Here is a 25,665-nt window from a genome sequence, read left to right on the forward strand (position 1 = left end):
CTGGGAGACGATGGAGTGTTTTGTGCTGGTCCTTGCAAACAGAACAGCGTACTTCTCCTTGAGCTTGGACATGGTGATTTCAATAGCGTAATGGCGGATCTCCCAGACGGTAGCTGTACCTGGTGGGTGGAGACACCGTGCGGTGAAGGGAGGGGCGGTGGGGTAGCCATATGCAAATGAGTGGCCGTCTACGTAGACAGCCGCAGCAAATTTGACTCGTGTATCTGGAAACTGCAGGCAAGACCCCTTTAGATATCTGTATCTCACTCAAAAAAGCACGGATAGTCTTTTTTCAAAGTTTCTAGGTGTGTGGCAGCACCATAGACCCACAATAACACCACAAATCCCAGAAAAAGTCAGTTTTTCATAATATGGGACCTTTAAAGTTTTTTGCCTGTGACAGACGCTGTTTTTTGAGCAGAAATGTGAGGAAGAGTCGGGTGGACAGGCGGAGGACGGACAGGAGAACAGATGCTTCTCCACGTACAGCTGTGGTATTTGTTTTCCTCATATAAGTTGCCAAAGACAGTTACAGTTACTACGTTACTGTTGTTCGGTCCTGTAACGTTTCTTTGTGGGACATTTCTCTGTATTTAGTTGAGTGAAGGACCTGTGCAGTTATCAGACTGCACAACCGACACGCCCCCGCTCTGTGCCTCCGGATTATCCGTTCACACTGGGACGGCTCACCAATAATGCGGCCCTGATACTACCTCCAGAGGCGGATCAGCGCCGGAGCGAAATTTCCCCCCTCTCCGCATCTGAAACTTTCACACAGAGGACGGTGCGGAGAATTGGCGCAGGATCCCCGCATGCAAACGGCAGTGTGAAAGAGGCTTCTGTTGTTGTTATGCTAGCTAGTGCTGCCGCTTAGCATGTAGCTACAGGCTGCGCATGTCATTGCAACGTTGCTCCGGGAATGCCCCCGGAAGTAATTGAAACTTCACAACTTTATTGGCCACTCAAGGCCAGAAAATAAACAGTGACATAATCAATTATGGCACGTTGCCGCATCGATGCTGAATCGTGCATGCCCTGCGTTGCGTTGCATCGCCAAATCGATTATTGTTGACACCACTACTAAACATACAGCCAGAGCTACAATGGAATGGTTTAGATCAGTGGTTCTCAAACTTTTTTCACCAAGTACCACCTCAGAAAATACTTGGCTCTCCAAGTACCACCATAATGACCAATATTAAAATACAGTAGCGTAGTAGGCCTAAGTATTCATTAAAAACAAGGGGGAGGTTTTATTTAACAAGTACCGGTATATTTAATATTGTTGGCCACTGTAACATTACACACAGTTTGAACAGTAACACTGTGTTTAAATATAGGAAAATAAAACACTGTACTTAAATAATGAATCAAATAAAATTAATTGCACATAAAAGTTAAATAAACATTGTACTAAAATAAATATTAAAAGACAGTTCTTAAAAATCAAATGAAAATGTACTTAAAAGTTAAATCAAACTGTACTGTACTTAAATGTTAAGTAAAAAAAAAAGTACTGTACTTGATGTACTTGAAAAAAATCAAAACAGGCTATGCATAGCTGCAGTTCTTGCCATTTCTTAACTTCAGTGACTGCTTTCTGAAACAGAAACACACACACACACACAAACAGAGGAAGAACAACAAGATTAAGAATACAACAACATTTAAGAAAAGCATTAAGAGTAACAGCTGTAGTTAAATAGAAACAGAGTATTGATGACAACTTACATGAGCTTAATGTGATGGGTGTGCATGCCTCTGTGAACACAGTCCTGCAATGTCTGGGTCAATGGAGGTCAGCTTCAGTCTCAGGTTTGGCTCAGCATGCACCCTGCTTCTATACTTTGTTTTTATGACAACAAGAGAAGAGAAGCCTTTCTCGCACAGGTAGGTGGTCACAAAAGGAAGGAGAAAGCGCACAGCCTTGTCAGAAAGCACAGGGTATTCACTGTACTGCTTTATCCAAAAGTCCAACAGAGTGTGCTTTCTGAAAGATGCCTTCAGTGTTTTGTCACAAGACAGCTCTATTAACCTCTCCTGCTCAGCAACAGTTAAGTCCATGGAGGCCATGTGAGGGGTGTCGATGTTGAAAGGGTTTCTCATCCAGCTGCTAGTTTCATCATTAGGCATCACTGGGAGATAATTGCAGAACTGTTGTCTGACTGATGTGAGGTGTGCAGCAATGTTCTCCCTGACTCCATCATCAAGCATCAGGTCATTGTCAGACAAAAAACTCTCCAAAGCAGGGAAAGCTGAAACTTCACCTGTCTTGACTTTGATTTCAAATAACTCCAACTTTTTCAGCAGTGCATTGATTTTGTCCTGCACATCAAAAACATTGATGTCCCTGTAGTCCCAAATTCAGGTCGTTTAAACGTGAAAAAATGTCAGACAAGTATGCCAACTGACTGAGCCACACAGCATCCTCAAAAATGTCTGACAGGGGGAAATTTGTGTCCTGCAAGAACATCTGGACCTCTCTGTGCAATTCGAAAAGCCTCAAAAGCACCTTTCCTCTTGAAAGCCACCTTACTTCAGTATGAAGCAAGAGTTGGACATGCTCACTGCCCATCTCCTTGCAGAGCACATGAAATAAGCGAGCATTCATCGGTCTGGCCTTGATGAAGTTCACAGTTTTTACAGCACAGTCCAGCACAGACTTCAGGTCATCAGGCATCCTCTTCACTGCAAGCGCCTCATGATGAATGTTGCAGTGAGTCCAGCGCATCTCAGGTGCCACCTCTCGGATGCGAGCTGCTACCCCGCTGTTCCGGCCGGTCATGGCCCTCGCTCCGTCAGTGCATACACCCACACACCTTTTCCAGTCTAGTCCGTGCTCCTGGATAAACGCGTTCAGTAACTGGAATATGTGTTCTGCTGTAGTTATGGTCTCCAGTGATTTACAGAACATAAAGTCCTCCTGCGCCACACCGTCATATTCATACCTCACATATACCAATAAATTGGCCAAATCTGCAACATCTGTAGTCTCGTCAAGCTGTATGGCAAAATATCGACTGTTCTTAATGCGCTCAATCAGTGTCTTTTTAACATCGTCAGCCATGTGGTGTATTCTCCTTGACACGGTGTCATTGGAAAGCGGCACCAAGTTTAACTCTCTGGCAGCTTTCTCTCCACACATGATACTTGTCATCTCTTTGGCTAAAGGTAAACACAGCTGTTCCCCGATTGTGTGCGGCTTACCGGCTCTGGCGATCCGGAGGCTGGCACGATATGAAGCTTCCTGTGCTTTGCTACGGCGGGTGCACCATAGTACAGAATGGTGGACTTGGACTGCTTCAGTTCATCACGTTTTCGTAAAAAAAAATCCACTGGTTTGTCCTTAAGTGCCGCGTGTTTGGTTGCAAGATGCCGTTTGAGATGCGATGGTTTCATGGATTCATTGCTCAGAACGTCGCCACATACAACACACTGCGGCCTGGGCAGCTCCTCTGTTCCGCTCCAAATGAATCCCAGTTTAATGTAGTTTTCGTCATATTTCCTCACTGGTTTCTGCCGTTTGCTGTTGCTAGCATATGTTCTGGGGCTGGTTTTGCCACTGTTGTTAGCACCTGCGCTCGGCTCACACACATCCTCTTCAGTTCTCGCTCTCTCCTGATCCACGCTTCCATTCGCGGATTTAAGCCACGACAGTAGTTTTGTCGTACTCGTCATTATTAGGCAAGCCACCTCCACCTTTTCCCATCACAGCCTGTAGCTACCAACGGCGGATAACTGTCTGTCAGCGGGAACCGGCGGGAACGCGTACGTACACTACGTATGGCTACCCAGAAGAACTTGCAAACTTTTTAAAATTATTAACTTAATTTGTATGTCCTTTCATTTTATTGTCATCGGTTGACAAGATATTTTCATCCATTCTGATATTTTGGATGGTATTTCACGTTTTAATTTTTAATTTTTAATTTTATATTTAATCAAGTGATTCTTTGGCGTACCACTAGACGGAGCCCTCGTACCACTAGTGGTACGCGTACCACACTTTGAGAATCACTGGTTTAGATCAAAGCATATTCATGTGTTAAAATGGCCCAGTCAAAGTCCAGACCTAAATCCAATTGAGAATCTCTGGCAAGACTTGAAAATTGCTGTTCACAGACACTCCATCCAGTCAGACTAAGCTTAAACTATTTTGCAAGGAAGAATGGGCAAATATTTCAGTCTCTATATGTGCATCGCTGGTAGAGACTTTCCCCAAAAGACTTGCAGCTGTCATTGCAGCGAAAGGTGGTTCTACAAAGTATTGACTCAGGGGGTGAATACTTTTGCACACCACATTTTTCTGTTTTTTATTTGTAAAAAAAAATTATCACCATGTATCAAATTCCTTCCACTTCACAATTATGCACCACTTTGTGTTGGTCTATCACATAAAATCCCAATAAAATACATTTACATTTGTGGTTAAAATGTGACAAAATGTGGAAAAGATCAAAGGGGAATACTTTTGCAAGGCACTGTATGTGACCCTCTAGGATTGGCAGTTAATTTGAAAGTAGGACTCAGGGGTTTTCAGTCAATGGGATGAAGATCAGATCTATCAAAGTCTGATCTTCACAACACATGCTTGTGTTGAAAATGGAGGAAATTCTTGTAACGCTCCCCAAGAGTGGTCAACCAACAAAGATCACTTCAAGAGCAAGACGTATAATCGTCAGCGAGGTCACAAAGGACCCCAGGGTAACTTCTTAGCAACTAAAGGTCTCTCTCATATTGGCTAATGTTAATGTTCAAAGTCCAGAACACTGAACAACAATGGTGTGAATGGCAGGGTTGCAAGGAGAAAAAGAAAACGTTGCTGCCCATCTTTTGCTAAAGATCACATGGACAAGCCAGAAGGCTATTGGAAAATTGCTTTGTGGACGGATGAGACCAAAATAGAACATTTTGGTTCAAATGAGAAGCATTATGTTTGTCAAAGTCCTGAACTTAATCCAATCAAAAATGTTGTGGAAGGACCTCAAGTGAGCAGTTCATGTAGGGAAACCCACCCACATCTAAGAGTTGAAGCTTTTCTGTACAGAGGAATGGGCCGATGTGCAGGACTAATCAACAGTTACCGGAAACATTTACTTTCAGCTATTGCTGCACAAGGGGGGTCACATCAGATACTGAGAGCAAAGGTTCACATACTTTTGCCACTCCCAGATATGTAATATTGGATCATTTTCCTCAAAAAATAAATGACCAAGTGTAATATTCTTTTCTCATATTCTTTAATTGGATTCTCTTTATCTACTTCAGTACTTAAATCTCATGTTGTTTTAGGTCATATTTATGGGCTCACAAACTTTTAAGCACCACGTTATACAGTCAACTGTATGGTTAGATGAAGTTTTATTGGATACTAATGGACAGGGCTCGGTGATAAGGCCTTTAAAGAATATCTTCACGATATGTATCTGGATTTTTTTAATCTCCTCAAAAGCACTTCATTAATGCTACGACTTGGCAACAAAATAATGTATCACAATGTTTTGGATCAAACTCCGCAATACCAATACTGATATTTTAACAAAATCCAAACACAGTGTGATGTTTTCCAGTTATGCGTGCATCACAAATATCCATGTGCACAGAGGAGAATCTGCAGATTGGGCAGTCCAGGTCATTAAATTTAACATTCTGATTAATAGCAGAGGGGGTGCAGGTGGATGAAGTAATACATCATTTATAAAATATTAATAACATAACCTGCAGCGATCCCCCAACAGCAGACATGATAAGTGCATCTCCCCATTAAGGCGCTATGCACATTTGTGCAGAGGCACAGCAGGTTAACTTTATTGATTATTTAAATCTACTGACATGCCGACAGGACCAGTCAGGGGCTAATGTTGGTTTATGTTTTCCTCCCCACATAGTTTGGAGTAAAGCAGCCATCCACCTGATAAATCCTGAGCTCATCATAGATGTCTGAAAATATTCATTTCTGAAGCTAAAAGTTGAATTTTGTTTCCTCTGGAGAGTTCCATCTGTCACGGTCACATAACTAATTTACTATTTATTATCATAGAACAAGGTAGTACAGTACGTTGACAGACAGACTTGTGCTAATATAAGAAATATAGATCATTTAGAACATTTAGATCTATACATGCGTTTTAGCTGGGGGTCACTGTGCCCACTGATTCAACACAAACTGTGCATATACCAGTAAGTACAGAAAATGAAATCGTTTGAGTGTTATGCAACCTTTTGAACAAAACAAAACGAAAAAAACAACACTTATGCCACATCACTGTGTAACCTTATCCAAAATCTACCTCTAAACCTAATGAATTTAATGTAACTATCTGACTGATAAAAGTGAGAATGAATGTAACGACTGTGTTAGACCTCGACAGTCCAATGGAGCAGAGAGAGGAGGATATAGACAGCCCTTCTTGTCCAGCTGTGGAGCGTCTCTTGGTTTTCAGCTGTGAACTCAGCAGAGGATGCAGTGTCAGCAGCATGGCCTGGAACAAGAAGAACCTGGTAACACAAACCCACCTGCTGCTGTCTGACAACAAACAACCAGCAGTCCTGTGCATACCTGTCACTATCATTTTGTCTTCTGTGTCTGTGGTGTTTTTTATCACATCTGTCTGTGTTGTAGGATGGCCATTTAACAGGCTTTATTAGTCATAAGTAATTTGAATACAAGTCTTTTGTCATGTCCACAGTGTGACAAGCTTTTGTTAGCCTGGATTATTCTTTAAAGGTTTATTTACCATAATTGCAGCCCCAGAAGTTGTTGCTATGAGCTATTAACATAATTTAACACAGATTAAAGAAATATGCTGATAGAAAGTCAGGTGAAGTTTGAATAGCGCTGTAACATTCTCTTAAACAACTAATATAGCTAGGGACTCATTTTTAAATGGAAAAAACAACTAAGAAAATATAAAATGGCTTCATGCAGCTTGTCTGCTGTAGTCGAAGTCTCCTGAAGCCCCGAGATCACAGACTGATCTGAAAAGATGTTATTAACACATTAACACATACAAGATAGATGTGCAGTCTAGCTTGTATACTGACTTCAGAGTAGAGTACAAGCTAACACTATCAGCTTAGCAGCTACAGTGAAAATATTATCTTTAAGACGGGGGTAAATATCATCTTCTCAGACTGATTCAGAACTGAAACTATCTGTATCGCTTGATACTGCTAGAGGTAGATGAGAGAGACAAAAAATATTTTAACTTGCATTCATCGAAATTGTCTGGCATGCAATTACAAATTCATCATGAGTTATACCAGCCAACAAAATTACAGGCGCTACATTGCTCACTAAGTACTATACTTTCTCTGCTTTCCCGGAAAGGACCTCCTGGCTGTGGGCTATGGTGAGTTTGACTCCAGTACCCAGGGACCAGGCCTGGTGTGCTGCTGGTCTCTCAAAAACCCCACGGTATGAGTATTTTTTAACCTTCATTTACCTTCTCAAACTTCCACTGTTGCTCGATACCTCCTCAGCAGCCTTCGCCATGCTGAGTTAGGATGTAGTTCATGTGGGAGTGCAGCTGTCCATTCCAGATGTTGTCGTGTGTCCTCCCTGCAGTGGCCTGAGCGTGTCATCCACTGCGACAGTGCTGTCACTTGCCTGGATTTCTCATTCAACAGCCCTAGTCAGCTGGCTGTTGGGATGCGAGATGGCAGTATTGCCATCTACAATGTGCAGAGTCAAAGCACCAAGTCATACGTCATTAGCAGCAGGTGAGGGTTAGCTGTTCTTAAATCCCACACTGAACATGATTGTTGCTGAAGCTTCTTAATTGTTTCTCTGACTCTGTGCAGTGAATGTCCCAACAAGCACTTGGGTCCAGTTTGGCAGCTCAAGTGGATCAGGCAAGAGTTGAACTTCACAGGAGAGGAGAAAGTGGAGGCTCTCTTCTCTGTGGCAGCAGATGGCAGGATCAGCAAGTGGTTTGTCTGCAACAATGGCCTTGATTGCATAGGTACTGTTCTCATGTTCTCAAAAAACGTTCTGACATTGAGAAGAAAAAAACTTAACTGAGAAGAACTGTGAGGTAATAAGATACCAGACACAAAACCTTTTAGATTATTGAACTGTAGAACATGGAAAATGTTTGAAAGGACAGGGAAACAACAATATATCAATTAGGGCTGCACGATATTGGAAAAAACTGACATTACCATTATTTTTAGCCCTGCGATATATATTGCGATATGAAAAAATACAGGAATTTTCATCAGATGACCTGAATTGCACTTTATGTTATGCTGCATTTCAAAATGATAAGCATTTATATTTCATATGAGCTCATTCATGCGTGCTTGCGCCCGCCCAGAACTTCCATTCCCCATGCTGGCTTACTTTCATTTATAAAAATTACGTCCGTGTAATTTTCCTTCGGGTGCAGGTCGGGCGTCGGTAACAATTTATAGCGGGTTGGCTCGGGTGCGAAATGTAATTTGTGCTACTGTAGGAAAACGGGTCAGATGCAGTTTAAATTATAGCATGTACGGGCGGGTTTTCAAAATAAGACCTGTGCAGGACTCTGCTGTGTGGTACCGACGTAAATGGTCAAACAAATTAGTTGTGTTACCTCTCGTTGTGGCAACAGATGCAAGGCCCTGATGACACAGAACACGTGTTATATCAAATGATATATCGTGCAGCCCTAATGTCAATTTTGTCACTGCACCTGATTCCACGTATTGATTATAACTTTTGTCTAAAACATTTGTTTGTCAATGACGAAGATGAGCCAATCATGAGACGGCATTAAACACTATTTCTCTGATATTGTTGATGAGAAAAGACAAAACAGATTAAGTAAAAACAAATAAAGACCTCTCTTTCTTTTCCTGAAGAGATGGAATATTCCAATCCAATCCAATCCACTTTATTTGTATAGCACAATTTAAAAAACAACAAAGTTACCAAAAGGCTGCACAACAGATACAAAACAGTAAAATAAAGATAAAGCACTGAGAAATATAAAAGTACAGTAAAAGACAGACAGAGACCACACAACTCTCACACTGTATTAAAAGCCAAGGAGTAAAAAATGAGTTTTTAGGCGAGATTTAAAAGTATCCAGGGTGGGGGCCATTTTGACATGGGTGGGTAGCTCATTCCATAGCTTAGGAGCTACCACTGAAAAAGCACGGTCCCCTCTGGTCTTTTGCCTGCTTTTTGGCACAACAAGACGCAGCTGATCAGCAGATCTTAATGCTCTCGGGGGGGGTATAGACATGTATAAGGTCAGTGATATAATGGGGTGCCAAATCATTTAGTGACTTAAAAACAAACAATAACATTTTAAAATGTATTCTAAAATGGACAGGGAGCCAGTGGAGGGAGGCGAGAATGAGGGGAATGTGGTCATGCTTACGAGTTCCTGTTAAAAGATGAGCAGCTGCGTTTTGGACTAACTGCAAGCGAGCAAGGGAGGCCTGGTTAATGCCAGTGTAAAGTGCATTACAGAAGTCCAAACGGGTCGAGATAAAAGCATGAATCAAGCACTCAAAATAATTAAAAGATACAACAGATTTAATTTTAGATAAAAGCCTGGTTTTAACTATTGAGATTATCTGTTTATCAAGTTTAAAATCACTGTCCATTTTTACACCAAGGTTTGTGACTATGGGTTTTACATATGGCTGCAGAGAGCCCAGGTCTATAGAAGAGACACCACAGGCTCGACCGGGACCAAACACCATGACCTCAGTTTTTTCTTCATTTAAGTTTAAATAATTAAAAGCCATCCATGCCTTAAACGTCTTTTAGGCACACTAGTAAGGGTATCAGGGAGCTCTTATCGTTTCTCTTAAGCGGCAGGTAGATTTGGGAGTCGTCCGCATAAAAATGGTAGGAGATGCCATGTTTTTTAAAAATTAAACCAAGGGGGAGCATGTATAAAGAGAAGAGGATGGGCCCAAGAATAGAGCCTTGGGGAACTCCGCAAGACAGGGGGGCAGAAGACGATGCAGAGTCACCAAGCCTTACTGAAAAGCATCTCTCAGACAGATATGATCGGAACCACTCCAAGGCAGCATCCCTGATACCCACACAGTGCTCGAGACGGGAAAAGAGAATTGTGTGGTCAACTGTGTCAAAAGCCGCAGTAAGGTCTAAAAGCATAAGAATGGCAGAATCACCGGAGTCAGTAGTTAATAAAAGATCATTAAAAAACTTTAAAAGTGCAGACTCAGTGCTATGTAAGGCTTTAAAACCAGACGGAAAAATCTCAAGAATGCCATGTACTTCTAAAAAGGACTGCAGTTGTACAAGTACCGTTTTCTCTAAGATTTTAGAGATAAATGGAAGCTTTGAGATGGGTCTATAATTAGAATGGACTGAAGTGTCTAGATTTGGTTTCTTTAACAGGGGTTCCACAGCTGCTTCTTTAAAAAATGCTGGGACCACACCTGAGGCAAGACTGCTATTTATGATTTTTTGGACATTAAGTCCAATAGTCTCCCAGACCTCTTTAAAGAGGCGAGGAGAAACAATGTCTGTGGGACAGGAGGAGGGTTTAAGTTGAGTGACAATTTTTGTGATAGTTGAAAGCGACACAGGCTCAAACCGATATAAGACAGTTGAGCAAGTGACGGGTATGGAAGGGTCAAAAGAGGGGGGTGAAATATGAGTTCTGATGGTTGCAACCTTATCAATAAAATAGCGGAGAAAATCTTCACAGACTTGGGGAGAAGCTTCCAGACAGGTGGATTGGGGGGCATTTAAAATTGAATCAATAGTTTTAAAAAGAACACATGGTTTATTAAGATTTTGGGAAATTATGTCAGAGAAATAGAAAGTTTTTTCTGCTTTGACAGTTTTTTGGATATTTTCTCCAGCTTTCTTTAAGAATATCATAGGACACATGAAGCTTATCTTTTTTCCACCTGCGCTCAGCTCTCCTGCACTCGCGCCTGGCTGCACGGGTGGTATCATTCAGCCATGGCTCAGATTTGGGTCTGGGGCGCATAATTTTTAGAGGAGCGACAGTGTCAAGAGTGCTAGCACAGGTGGAAAGAAAGGTTGAAGTAAGTTGCTCAGTGTCAAGGAGGGCAGAGGGTCTTGTGTCAAGCTGATTTTCAGCGAAAAACGTAGAAGAAAACTGAGCAGCGGTGGAGGGTTTTAGCATGTGGCAGTGGTGCACAGGAGCACACGGTTTTAAATTATGACAGGACAAGTTAAAATAAAAAAAAACAAGCATGTGGTCAGAGAACACTGCGTCACATACCTGAACATTTAAAATAGGCAAACTGTGTGACAAAACAAGGTCTAACGTGTATCCATGTTCTTGTGTGGGTCCAGAAACATATTGTACAAGGTTAAAAGCATCAGCCAAGGGCAGCAGACATGCATGTTAAAATCACCGACACATAAAATCTTGTCATAGTTAGTCATAACACCAGCCAAAAATTCAGAGAGGTCTTTTATGAAGTCTCTGTTATATTAAGGTGGCCGGTAAAAAAACGCACATAGTACTGGGTCCGGCCGACCCAGTTCAAACAGGAAAGGAGGAAAACGACATAAGCGGTAAAGGCTTGCAATAGAGGCAGTTTTTAAGAACAGTCGCTATTCCTCCTCCACGACCAGATGTCCTTGGCGCCCTACTTCACTCCACCAGGGCACCGGAGGCGAGGGCGCACGGCATGAAACTCCTCATACGGGCCAACAACAGGTACCAGCCAGGTGCTGACCTGAACGAGGGCGTGGTGGGAGACAAACCGGCGAAGACAGGCTCCATGCTACTGTAAATAGCTCCAGGGAACCCGAGCCGTCCCGGACGAGGAGGCCAGCCAGGCTTTAATCCTGACTAGCCGGCCACTACGCATTCCTCTGCGTCTACGCCTCCGGGGAAGTTGAGCTCCAGCACGGAGCAGGTGTGCGGGGACATCCGCCCGGAGCGGCGGAATAAAAGTTTTTTGTTCACCCCGGCCATAATTTGCCAGAAAGTTTGCAGAGGTTTTGATTTTTGATAACTCCTGGCGATCATATACCAGCAAAGAGATAATGGTCCTCGGGACAGACGCCAGTAACAGAACAAACACAAAAATTGCCAGTGTTAGACGGCCTGCCAGACTCACTGGCGCCATCTTCAAACGAAGTGCTGGAATATTGTAGACTGTTGTCTCAGCGCAGCAGTTTCCTCCGTGCTACAAAGTGATATCAGGACTCCCAGTATTATTAGAATCAGAATCGGAAGTAGATATTAATTTGTTAGTCCCAAACAGGGAAATTTGTGCATCACAGCATCCAAAGGGCAGTTCAATATAAAAATAAACAATAACAGTAAAAAATAAACAATAAATAGAATCGTATATATACATAATATTGTTTCTGATGCTAAAAGGCACTTTTGTTAAGCTCTTAACTCACAATCAGAAAGTTGGTAACAAACCGTTTTATGGTCCTCACAGTTCTCGTTGTTTTATAAAAGTAAGCATTAGAGTGTTGGGCCCCAGGTCGGTTGTAAATTTGTTTATAATATGTTGGTCCAAGTAAATATGCAAATCAGAACATGTTCCTTGTCTGGATGTATTGTATTCCTTCAGTTGATACTATCAGACTGATAGACACTCTCTGCAAAACTAATTCCTAAAAGCTATTTCTCATCATATTAAATAAATCTTATGTGAATTTGAGTTTAACTAAATGACAGAAAGTTAGTAGTGTCAGGCCTGGGCTAAAAGGAGGACTCAGATGCAGATTTGAGAACAGTTCAAGCAGGCTTTTATTTTGAAATCACTTATCTTCTCTCAAGATAGAGTGACAAACAGACCAGCTAGTTTTTATGCTAAAACTTCTAAACTTTCCTGACTAAGACAGAGAACAAAGAAAACCTCAAAACAAATAAAGAATAAACTGAAAATCATTCCAAAGGGAGGCAAAGAAAAAGAACTAAAAGAGAACTAATCTACTCTATGAGGAAATACTGTGAAAAATTAAAGCTGCAAGCAGCGATGAACGGGCCCTCGCCGGCCGTGCACGTCGGGCTGCAGCGGTGTCAGATTGCACGCCAACCTGTTACTTGCATGTCATGATGGGGAGAAAACAAGCAGTAAATGTCATGTCAATTCGATGATTTTTTTCTTACTTCCTGTGTCCAGTGGGTGGCGCTATGGATATGACACAGTTTTGATGCACAGATATATTCAGGGCAACTCCCTCTACATTCCTGAGAGATTTGGTGTAGAAGGGGAATTGTATGTCGAAGTTTACGAGGACTCGATGCTTTACAGCCAAGGATTTAAATTGAACGCATCACCATGGCCAGCAGTTATGACGTAGGCAAAAGCTTTTAACAGGTTTTCATCTTTAAGGTCTGAGGATGATACTGAGTGACTGTGAAGTCTGTTGTCTTAAATCTGTAGGAGGAGGTCATTACAGTGCGAGGATCGGAAATATTTCCAAATGGCGGCCAAAATCAAAATGGCCGACTTAGTATTGATGCAGAGACGTATTCAGGGCGACACCATCTACATGTATATGCAAATTGGTGTAGATGGGAAATTGTATGTTGAAGTTATAAAGCCTTGATGTTTTAAGGTGAAGAAAAAAAAATGGTCATACCCCCACCCGGTATGACGTAGAGGAAAAATTTCCATAACTTTTTATCTTCAAGGCATGAAGATGATACTGAGTTAATGTGAAGACTGTGGTGTTTAAGCTCTAGGACAAGATAGTTTTCAAAGGAGGCATGAATTTGGGAAAAATGCCACCACACATCAAAATGGACGACTTCCTGTTGGAGTGACGGTATGGGTCCAAGAGGGTTTTTTGTGCGTCTGCTCATGATAAATGTGCACACCGAATTTCGTTCACGTACATGCATGTAGGAGCTGGGGTGTTACAATAGGGGGCGCTACAGAGCCCGCAGGTCATGACCACGACCAGTGACAATGCCGGATTGCAATTTTCGCCAGATGTGACGTATATTCCAAATTTGGTGAGTTTTGGGGTGTGTTCAAGCCTCCAAAACTGCGGTCAAAGTGGGAGAAGTATAATAAGGTCTTTGACCTGCTTGGGCCCTAATTAACAAAAATTCACTCTAAAAGAGGAAGATGAAAAGGCTATAAACTTAATCTGCGCTGCACTAAAGAGCTCAAAAATTACAAAATAAAAAAAAACTCCAAAACAGGCAAACAAAAGGCTATCAAACAAAAACTAGCTTCTCACAGAGCTGACCAAAAATTACAACACAAAATCACTCTTCAGAGGAAAACAAGGAATCAGAATACAAACGTGAGGGCACTTGGCGTAGTTCAAGACAAGGACTGTGATCAAAGGCTGGAGGTACACGACTGAACGAAATACTCTGGCACAGGACAAAGGGAAACGCGGACTATAAGACACATGAGGGTAAATGGGAAACAGGTGGAAACAATCGGGGATCAGGGGAGACGTCAGACGGGTGACAAATAAGGAAGGCCAAGTGACCTGAAACGAGAGGAGAGTTACTTTTCAAAATAAAACAGGAAATTTACGAGACAAAAACCCCAAGACAAGACACCCCTCACCGCTGTGTGACAAGTTGTAGTTAGTCACAGTCTTGCACCCTTCTAGTTAATTTAATGAATAAACAGGATGAGGCTGAACAAATATATGAATGTGATTAATTAATTAATGAACGTTGGGTTTAGGACTAAAGTTTTTCATGTGTGTATTTTAACCTGTCAGCCAATAAAAAACATCACCTTTGCACACGAGCGCCCCTACCTTGAGGCAAGAGCACTGCCTGCCTCACCCAGTGCCTCTTCACTGCTGTTGTAAGATCGCTGAGCACATGAAACAGGTTACACACATATATTTTATACATCAGCTAAACTATGGAAAGTCGGGGGGGGGGGGGGGGGCATGTATTAAAAGTGTTTTAAACATTTGATTGGCGACATACAGAGAGACAGTGAAACGCTCTCATTGCATGGCAGAGCACAGTTTGTGAGGGATTGCGCAATCCAAGGTGAGGCTCAGCTTGCTCCTGCCTCACCGAGAGTCTCTTCCCTGTATTTGAGTGGAAATGCGAAAAATTAAGGGGTTTTTAATAAAAAACAATCCAAATTGTTTAAGTTAAATGAAAAATTAATTTATAGTTCAAACTCGTTGATAAATATAACCATTTGATTTATTTGTTTATCATATATTTTATTTTTTCCATGATGACTCTCCTGACCGCAGGTCACTGACTGTGATTTATACTGGACCACTATGGGGCGCTGATTGTAAAGTTGCACATGCTAAAATAAACGAAATGTTATGAATATATCCTCTTTTCCCTGAAGGAGAGGAACGAGGTACAACACATATTGTATGGGATATCCCGCCCCCACATGGCCTGACTGAAGAAACCTCTATTCACGCCTTTACGGCAGATGACTTGTGGTGACGTATGTGAGGCCCCGCGTGCACATATATACGTGCACCGCCACAGTTATTCCTCAGTTCGATTGCCGCTCTTCACCAAGCCCAGCTGCGCAGCGGGGCAACGTAGTGTTGTACCTCGTTCCTCTCCTTCACGGAACAGGAAGTTATATTCATAACATTTCGCTCCCTTTTAGTCGATTCACTCGGTACAACACATATAGTATGGGACATGTATACACACCCCGCAGAGCAGCCACCGAACCAGAGTCAAACCTCCAACACTCTAGTGCATTGTAGACCCAGCAGAAAGGACAGAGTGAGCCACTGAGGTGGCTGTCACATCCAAATGATAAAACCGAACAAAAGTGTGTGAGGATGACCAACTGGCTGGCTTTAGACGGCGCCTTGCCCTTAGCCGGATTAGCAAACAAACACAGTCCTCAGCCTGCGGACTCCCTTCAGGAAGCGCATAGCAAGAGGGTGAGCGCCTGGCGTTACTCCATGAAAACCAATGTGGCATGCAGATATAGCCGACAAATAGGCCTTAATTGTTGAGAAAGAGAGATCCTTATCCAGCAGCTCCTGAAGAAATGTCAAAACATCCACAATAAAGCACTGAAATGGGAGTACATTTCGGTCCTGACACCACTGCTCAAACGCCCGCCATTTGTAGGCATATAGGCCCCTAGTAGATGATGCCCTTGCACTCTGGATCGTTGCCACCACATTTGGGGGCAGACCCTGAGCTATTAAATTGGACCTCTCAACAGGTAGGCATGTAGTCGCCACAGCTCTGGGTTTGAGCTCGGCTCAAAACGCAGATATTTCCAACCCGAGGAAAGAATACTGTTGACTCGGGGTCACTGAACTTTTCTGTGGATTTACTGAAAAGCCCAGCGTTTGGATGTGCGACAGGGTCAGTGACAGCTGAACTGCTGCTCGCTCTCTGGAGCTTGCAATAATAGCCAAATCGTCCAGTTAATATGCGAACGCCTTTCCCCCGAAGCTGAGCCAAGGCCGCCTCGACACATTTGGCGAATGTTCAGGGGGCGAATTACAAGCCGAAACAAAACGCCCGCCATTTGTTGGCATATAGGCCCCTAGTAGATGATGCCCTTGAACTCCGGATCATTGCCACGACATTTGGGGGCAGATCCTGAGCTATTAAATTGGACCTCTCAACAGGTAGGCATGTAGTCGCCACAGCTCTGGGTGTGGGTGAATCACCTCTCCTCCCGCCTGGGACATTAGGTCCCTGCAAAGAGGGACCTGCCAAGGTCTTACCGCCAGCAGACTTATTATCTCAGTGTACCACGACTTCGCTGGCCAGCAAGGAGCCACCAGGATCAGGGAGAGCCCCTGCTGGTGCACCCTCTCCAGAACAGACAAAATAATTTCCAACGGGGGAAATGCATACAGCAGTGTGTTGGGCCATGTGTGCTCCAGCGCATCCATTCCCAGAGGGGCGTTGCAGTCTGTTATGGAAAAGAACAGGGGGCAGTGGGTATTTGCTCTGGAGGAAAAAAGATCCACTTCCGCCCTGCCGAAGTGGTCCCATATCTGAGCCACCACCAGTGCAATCTCCACTCCCTCACAAGAGGACCTCCCCTGGAGAAAAGGTCCGGCCCCAGGTTCAAGTGCCCTGGAACATGTGTGGCTCTGAGGGACAGAAAATGAGCACTGCACCACAGCAACAGAGAGTGAGACAGTTTTAATAGGGGAAGGGAGCGTGTCCCTCACTGCTTGCTTATGTAGGAAACCACCGTCATGTTGTTCATCCTGACGAGAACGTGATGGCCTGTCAGAATGGGATGAAAGTGCTTCAGAGCTAAAAGGGTCGCTAACAGCTCCAGGTGGTTGATGTGGAGCCTGCATTGTGCTGGTGTCCAAACCTGCCAAAGTGGTCCCATATCTGAGCCACCACCAGTGGGTGCAATCTCCACTCCCTCACAAGAGGACCTCCCCTGGAGGGAAGGTCTGGCCCCAGGTTCAAGTGCCCTGGAACATGTGTGGCTCTGAGGGACAGAAAATGAGCACTGCACCACAGCAACGGCAGCACCAGGTATTTGTAGGCTGTGCCCTCGAATGCAAACCTTAGAAACTGCCTGTGGTCCGGGTGAATCGCTACGTGAAAATAAGCGTCTGTCAGATCGATAAGTTCGTAGGTATTGTTTAACACTCGCAAGTCTAGTATAGGACGGAGCCCTCCTCCTTTCTTCGGAACAACGAAATAACGGCTGTACCAACCTTTGTTCGTTTCTGAAGCGGGAACAACACATATCGTTCTCTTGTTCAACAAGCTGTTTATTTCTTCCCTCAGAACTGCTGCTGCTTCGACTCCTACAACTGTGTTTATTACATAGTGAAAAAAAGGCGGCCAGGCCCTGAACTGTAAACGGTAACCCATGGCAATGGTTCTCTCTACCCAAGGTGAGACTGCGCATGCGCGCCACCAAGGAAGGTGAACAGCTAGCCGACTAACCTGCAGCACTGTGGGGGAGGGGCTGTTGCCCTCTGGTCTGCTCCGGCTTATTTGATTTGCAATGTTTTGAGAACAAAACAAAATCTTTATTGAATTCAATAAATGTACATTTATAACACTCACACAGTGAACAGGCACCATTTTTGGGGCATTTGTGTGTGAGCGGGGGTTGTGCTTGGGTGACAACTGGGTGCTGAGCCCCTCTGGTGGATCCTTGCTCCAAGCTGAGGGGTGTGGGTTCTGACTGGGTGCTTGCTGCTTCACCGGCTGGGGGAGGCGGCGGTTTGTGCAGATTGGCTGGCTGTTTGGGCTTAGCATCACATCTGGGGATGATGCTGCTCAGAGCCTTGGTTTGTCTCTTCGTCAGCTCAAACTCACCCTGGATAGCGTCGAGCGACTGTTCAAACAAACCATCAGCCAACACTGGCTCGTACAGATAGACAGCTCTGTCCCTGTCCAGAACGTCGGAGAGAGTCAGCCACAGGTGCCCCTGCGCCACCACCGTGGAAGCCATCCCTCTTCCCTGGGAGAGCGCTGCACAGTGGGACACTTGGAGGATGTAATCCGTTGCAACTCTAACCTCGTTAAGGAGAGGGGACAATGGACTGTCAGGAGGCATAGTGCACAGGCCATGCTTGCCTGTGTCCTGTAAATCTTCTCCAGCTGGGAAGCAGAAAATCTGCAGTGCTTGGATGGGAGCGCGGTGGGGCCGCTGACACCATGGTTCTAGGCAGGGGCCAGATATGTTGCCAGGGACGCCTCCATTGGCAGAGGGTTGACCAAGCCAGCCTTTTCAGCTCCATCCAGGTCCAAAAACTGTCTATAGCCGGGCACCGTGGCGTGGGTAGACAGCGGTTTGTTCCACGTCAAGTTGAGCGCCGCGCCAAAATCAAGGAACATGGGCAGGTTGTTCCTGACAGTCGTTGGTTCGGGATGAAGGAAAAAACCTGAGAAAACGGACGAAATTAGCACTCCTCGGGTAGCCAGCGGCTAAAACCAACAGGGGTAGTTAAGCTAATTTCAAGCCGGCAGTAGCCACAACAAGACCAAGCTAACTGGCAGCAGCTAGTAAGCCTGACTCAGTAGAGGTGTTTTCAGCGAGGTGAAGAGCGTAATAACTGAAGGATGACTATGGCGGTGCACATATATATGTGCAGGCGGGGCCTCACATACGTCACCACAGGTCACCTGCCGTAAAGGTGTGAATAGAGGTTTCTTCAGTCAGGCCACGCGGGGGCGTGATATCCCATACTGTATGTGTTGTACCGAGTGAATCAACTGAAAGGGAACAGCAACTTTTTGCCACATTTATCAAAAAACCATGTATAAAAAACCGTGAATTTTTTAATGTTAACCAGATTTACAGCAATATTTGTGAACTTTGTGATTTTGACTTTTCTTGTAAAAAATATAATTTCAATGTTTAATCTGAATAAAAAATCTAAATCTAAATGTTAAATCTAAATGTTAAATATATGTTAAATTTAAATCCAAATGTTAAATCTAAATCTGAATGTTAAATCTAAATGTTGAATATAAATCAAAATGTTAAATATGAATATAAATGCTAAATGTTAAATCTAAATGTCACGGGTGAAACTAAATATTTAGCTAATGTGCAAATCTACACTGCCTGTCACAAGTACCAAAATAAAAGCTCAGTCACGCGAACAAGTGCTATTCGCAGTCTCCTTCGGGTAGTGTGATTGCACTGCACTGTTAGTCAAGTCTCCTTACCTGCTCTCATGCTGCCTGCCACTATGTCCAGCGACTTAGCTGGAAACATTGGTAGGGCGGCAATACAGAGTTATAGCAATGCCTCAGCATGACAGCGACAGTAGTCCTTTTCACAGAATTGCTGCATTATTGCCACAGCAGCTGTTCGATAATTCTCCGCATAGGTTGTTCACACAGAGCCAAGCAGTGCTGGCGTGAAGACGAATGGCTGTGTAATTTACACAGAAAGTTGGCGCTGACGGGAGGACAGACACTTCTCCAGGTACGTCTGCTGTATTTTTTTCACCGCAAACACTCCGTCTCACTCGCGTCAATGAGCTTTTATTTTGGTACTTCCTGTGACAGGCAGTGTAGATTTGCATATTAGTTAAATATTTAGTTTCACCCGTGACATTTATATTTAACATTTAGCATTTATATTTATATTTAACATTTAACTTTTATATTTAACATTAACATTTATATTCATATTCAACATTTATATTTAGATTTAACATTTACATTTAAATTTAACATTTACATTTAACATTTCCACAAATGAGTTGATCCTCAACAGCGACTGGCAGGCTGATGTAGCGACAGATACACTGTAACATCACAGCATTAATCCAAAATGTGGATCTGCAAATATTCAGCTATATTCAGATATTCATATGAAGATCATGGTCAATAGTTGTCCCGTGATCAGTCTGTTTTCCACTCCACTGGCTCAGTATGGTCAAACAACCCTCAACAGGCTTTTGACAGATGTGAAAAATCACAGAGTCAAACCTGATCTCAAAAAATCAATGACAGATGAAATTTTGAAGGGACACAAGGTCGTATTATTTTGAAACCTGTGGAAAATTCAGATGTAAAAAAACAGACATGGTGTGCAAAGTTCCTCATACCAAAAAAGATAGCTAACAAAATAAACACCACTTTATTGTTCGTGACAAATAAATCAAACCAATATAGCATCTCTTCACTTTGCATCTCTTGCCACAGAACTGATGAAGCTCAAGAAGGTTCTTACTCAGAAGAAGAAGGCAGGAGAGCACAAGACAGACAGTGTTCTGTCAGCACTGACTCCTGGTCTGTGCTTTGACTTCCATCCGACGGTAAGCTGCTAACAGAAATTCAATAGATTAATAGTCTGGCTTCAACTGAGCCTAGTTAACTCAGTTAAAGGTCCCATATTATACTGTTTTTTCATCAATTTCACACAGCTGTCAGAGGTCCAACAACAATGTATTCGCAAACCCATCCATGGTCCTGAATTTCAGCTGTCTAAAAGTCGCTCAAGTGAGCTCTACTGAGAGCAGGCTGTTTCTGTGCCTGCACCTTCAAATCCATAGAGCTCCATCTGTCAACGCCTGCCTTGCTTGCTACGCACCCCTCTCAGGGAGAATATGCTGCTTGCACTAGCGGTAGCATGCCCTAATGTTTATGGTGGATGTATCGCTATGGCTTAATGAGATGCTGTTGTTGAACCATACCAGTTTGACCCAGAATCGGACCCAGAAAGAAGAGGTTCCTGAAGAAGTACAGACTCTGCGGCTGCAGCAGGACGTTTCAGAATGGTTAGTGTGTCTGAATAATGTTAATTTGTTCTATGTGTTGTTACAGTTACTACCGTATAGCTAATGGCTAATCGCTAGTGAAAGCTGTGTTTGTCTCCAACACAGTCACCAAACTCTTGGACGCTGTTGGCATCGTCTCTGTCTCCAGTCTGCACGTTTCCAGACATTTTACTGTGACAACCAAGCTCCCTCATAATATTATTAACATAAAACTCGCTTCAAATGGCATTGCATAGTGGACCGAAGCGGAGCTAACTAGTTTGCCAATTTCCAGCTGACTTCACCATACTCGTAGGCAACTGTAAATACTATCAAAACGTGGCGACACTTACCTGTGGCTCGGGTGCAGTTGCTGGGTCCGATATGGTTGGGACTGATCCTTTTACGAGGGTCAGTGTCGAGGCAAAGCCAGCTTTGTACTGACACTCGTTACTGAAGCAGTCCGACGTGAAGTGGTTAGCACACACAAACTAACACGAGCCGCGGCTGGCGCGTTGTCATTAAAAATGAAACGCAACCACTGTCTCTTCTGTTGTTCTGTAGCTGGGACAGAATATAGGCACTCATGTTGATTTATACAACCAATAACAGAGCAATTTGCGTGTCTAACTCTGAGCAACGCCATTGCGAAACACTGCTAGCTTACCGCTGGACACACTGAACTTCACCTCGGGGATGAATGCCCCCCTCTCGGATATCTCTTATCACCGCTCAGAGGAGACCTGCCTATGAAAATGCCTGGAGCGCCATTTAACCAGTGGGTGGGATGCAGAGACGATGCAGGAATTGTTTGCTTTCCTCATTCTGGGATTTGGTAGGCTCAGGGAGGACCAGTTCATATATGTAGAGACCAGAGAAAACGTGTTTTTCATAATATGGGACCTTTAACTAGTTAACTAAATACAGTTAATATAAACAGGTATGTGAACATATAGATGGGTTAGTGCAGGACTGTTGCTGTGAAACAACAGCTAACAGCTGGCATTGACAGTTTGAGTAAAAGGAACATTTTTAAGGTTTTAAGGACTACATAAATGAGCATCATGAATCATACTTCTTCTCTTCAAGGATTCCAGGGTATACTTGGTGGGCACTTGGGAAGGTCTTATCCACAAGTGCTCATGTTCCAACAGTCAGCAGTTTCTGGAGACCTACAGGAAACACTTTGTAAGTCCATCAGTGTAAAAGTCACCACCTTCTTTTGATCAGACTGACCCTGACCTCAGAAGCTTCTCTCTGCTTTTATAAACGTTCTGAACATTCTGACCTCGGCTGGAGCTCACCAGTCATAGCTTGGCTTGCATATATATGTATATATATATATATATATATATATATATATATATATATATATATATATATATATATATACACACACACATATTTTTTATATTTATATATATGTATATATATATGTATGTATATATATATATATATATATATATATATATATATATGTATGTGTGTGTGTGTGTGTATATAGCCTGCCATCTGGCTGACCCGCAGAAACCAAGCGCAAACTGTGGTCAGTGTGGAGCCGCTGTCGGTTCTGAGAGGACTGCTGAAGGCCAAACTGCAGGTGGAATAAGCCTACTATAACATGATGGACACTTTGCAGGTTTTCAAACATATATGGGCTGTTGGGGATGACGGGGAGTTGGACATACATATCAGAAACTTTCTTTGTGTTGTTGGTGTTGATTTGGTTGTTGGTGTTGTTGTTGTTGTCCTGAAGCAAGTGAAAGAGTGATTTTGTTTGCTTCTTGAAGTGGCTCAATAAAGAGACTTTTAAAACCTCTCCTCTCCTCTCTTTCTGTCTTCTCATCCTGTCACCACAATGTCGTAGTTGCAGCAGGTCAGTGTTGAGTCATCAGAGAGAACTTCAGCAACTGTAACTGTGTCACCCCTCAGGGTCCTGTCAGTTGTGTCTCATGGTGTCCACTCAGTCCTGATGTTTTCCTGAGCTGCTCCTCTGACTGGACTATCCAGCTGTGGAAGCGGGACCACCTCAGCCCCTTGTTAGGCTTCACCTCCACCCTAGGAGCTGCATGTGACATCAAGTGGTCCCCAAAGTGGGCCACAGTGTTCGGAGCCATCAATGAGGGACAGCTGGAGATCTGGGACCTGAATTCCTGCATGTGAGTCAGACAGAGCGGAGGATCTGTGATTGTTCTCTGTCTCACCCTGTGTGTCCCTCTGATTTTGTGTGTCTACCATATACACCTCTCTCTTTCAGTTTGGACCCAGTCATTGTGCAGCCTGCTGCCCCCTGCGTGAAGATGAGGTCCCTGCTGTTTGCCACACAGACAGACTGTGTCCTGGTAGGAGGCAGCGATGGACAAGTGACTGTCTACCAGCTGAAGAACCTCAGTGTGGGAGAGAGCAGCCAGGTAACACTGAGGGACAGCTGAGAGACAGTTTAGTGTAGGGACACACTATGATGAGACTTAATTCATTCATAGATAAATAAATGTTGCACATACATAAAAATTACTTGAGAGATGCTGGAGACCCATCTGTTATCAGTCGATCACGTTTACTTACAGCCCACATATAACAGACAAAGAGCACAAAGGCTTCACTCAGACCACCTTACAGTCTTAGCAACATAGAAAAAAAAGAATTATGTCGACTGTTTCTTTTGCTCAGTCAGTTAAATAACTGTGGAAGTAAATTGCATTCATGGCTTTCAGTTTTACAGCTGCAGAGCATGTCGTTTACTGCATAGATTACACAGCTGGGTAACTTTCTTATGTATTTTTTGTTGGCTGATCCTGAAGAAGCATCTCACTGGTTCCCTCTGAAATATTTGCATTTGATTTTTGAATATCACAGAAAGTAAGAAGTACAAACAAGTTTCTGATCCTTTCAGGTTCTGTTCATTCAGACAATCTCCACAGATGAACACCAGTTTGTGATGTTAAGCTAAATGAAATGTGTAGCAGTAAGAAGCTAATGGTAGGCTACAAACAGACGACATCACAGTCACATGACTTAAACGTCACCACCACTAAGCGTCTTACTACACAATTACTATCCAGGTTTTCTATAAACTGTTGTAAAGTTGTAAAGTCAGAGTTAGAATAGTTTGTAACTAAAGTGGGCCTGTAAAGATGGACTAGTGATTAGATGAGTCTCCGTGTTAGCTGTGAGGACGTTTAATGTCCCCGACAACCTCTGAATCTCATTTAGACACAACCGCTAACCGTTTTTTAATAAAGAGCTTTAAAATTAAACTGTGGGACATTTAATGATGGATTTTATGTTGGAGAACAAAACGTGTCAATATGTTCAGCCTGTGGTGACCCCACACTTTATTTCACACATTCAACTGAAAACACATTAACAGGCATTGAGACGAGGGGACAGCATGTGCTAACATGCTAACTGATTTTAGGGTTGAAAGACTCATTACTACAGCGTTCTATGTTGATGAAGTTTCTCATTCATCCAAGTCATGTTCACTCTGAGTGCTGTATCATAGGCAACTGGACTTGTTTCAGTGTGTTTAAGACGTCTCAACTCTCATCCAAAGGCTACTTTAGTTCTAATTAACAAGAGGTGAGTTGCAGACTTTTAAACTCAGTGTGGGAGTGTCCTTACAGAGTCGTTAAGGTCACTTGTGAATCACTGGTCCAACCAGCCTTCAGGTGGGTTTCTAAGTCTAGGTGAACCCAGGTGTGAATGGTTGATAAGCTGTCTAAACTCAGTCCAGCACTGTAGGTGGGTGATAAGTAATGTCTTAGGTCACCTCCTCTGTTCAAAGACGTTCCAGTTTGACATAGATGGATTCTTTCAGTCCCCTTTCAAAGCATCTGTCTTCTCTGGACAAGATGTTTACATTGTTGTCCTCAAAGGAATTATTTCTCCATCTGAAGGAGAAAAATCATTCAATTCAATCATATCCATCACTCACTGTTCAGTCACATCATATTCATCATAATCATATTTGTGACTCAGTTGTTTTGTTGTCCTTCTGTGGTCATGTGTATTGCAAGTGTTCCACACTCAGTCAGTAACACAGATCAATGAAGGTCAGTTCACATGATTACCGGCTCTAAGTGTCTCTCTGGATCTTTAATTTCAGGGGGACATCCTGGAAGACATAATCTGCTCTACAGCTTCAAGATAGCTCTATAAAACTCCCAGATACAGAGTACAGCCAAGCTGTTTGGACTTGGTGTTTGTATGAATGTTTCAGTACAAAGAATTGAGATGTACAGATGTAGAAGAAACATCAGTCACCAGCGAACATTGGGTTTTACTGCTGAGATGTCGGCCTGCTCATAACAGCAGCTGAGTTTGGATGAATGTGTATTGTGTGTATTGAAATGATTGCTATTAAACCAGATGGATAAAAGTTTTTTCATCACTCTTTATGTTGTCATTTCACTTACAGTTACATGTGCTGAGGTGAAGACCCCAGCTGTCTTTGGACAGTAGCCCTCTGCCATCTACTGTTCTGTGTGTGTGTGTGTGTGTGTGTGTGTGCACATCTGTGTGTGTGTGTGTGTGTGTGTGTGCGTGTGCGCGCC

The 25,665-nt window shown here is 43.2% G+C and overlaps 1 protein-coding gene across 5 annotated transcripts in view; it reads left to right on the plus strand.

The window, feature by feature from the left end:
* The window catches only part of dnai4 (dynein axonemal intermediate chain 4), a 36,227-nt gene extending 10,733 nt beyond the window's left edge, over positions 1-25,494 (plus strand). For 2 of the 5 annotated variants that reach the window (XM_030403542.1, XM_030403545.1), the window contains exons 9-17: positions 6,362-6,501; positions 7,331-7,417; positions 7,568-7,722; positions 7,804-7,964; positions 20,556-20,668; positions 22,199-22,297; positions 23,042-23,268; positions 23,367-23,520; positions 25,218-25,494. In XM_030403542.1, coding sequence (XP_030259402.1) covers positions 6,362-6,501; positions 7,331-7,417; positions 7,568-7,722; positions 7,804-7,964; positions 20,556-20,668; positions 22,199-22,297; positions 23,042-23,268; positions 23,367-23,520; positions 25,218-25,262 — 1,181 coding nt within the window. In that variant the 3' untranslated portion in view covers positions 25,263-25,494. Of the gene's footprint in view, positions 1-6,361; positions 6,502-7,330; positions 7,418-7,567; positions 7,723-7,803; positions 7,965-20,555; positions 20,669-20,776; positions 21,044-22,198; positions 22,298-22,976; positions 23,269-23,366; positions 23,521-25,217 lie in introns of those variants that run through there. The other 3 variants (XM_030403543.1, XM_030403544.1, XM_030403546.1) reach the window with 3 other exon arrangements.
* The last annotated feature ends 171 nt before the right edge of the window (positions 25,495-25,665 follow it).

The sequence above is a fragment of the Sparus aurata genome, chromosome 21 (genome assembly GCF_900880675.1).
Source record: "Sparus aurata chromosome 21, fSpaAur1.1, whole genome shotgun sequence".
Lineage (NCBI taxonomy): Eukaryota > Metazoa > Chordata > Actinopteri > Spariformes > Sparidae > Sparus > Sparus aurata.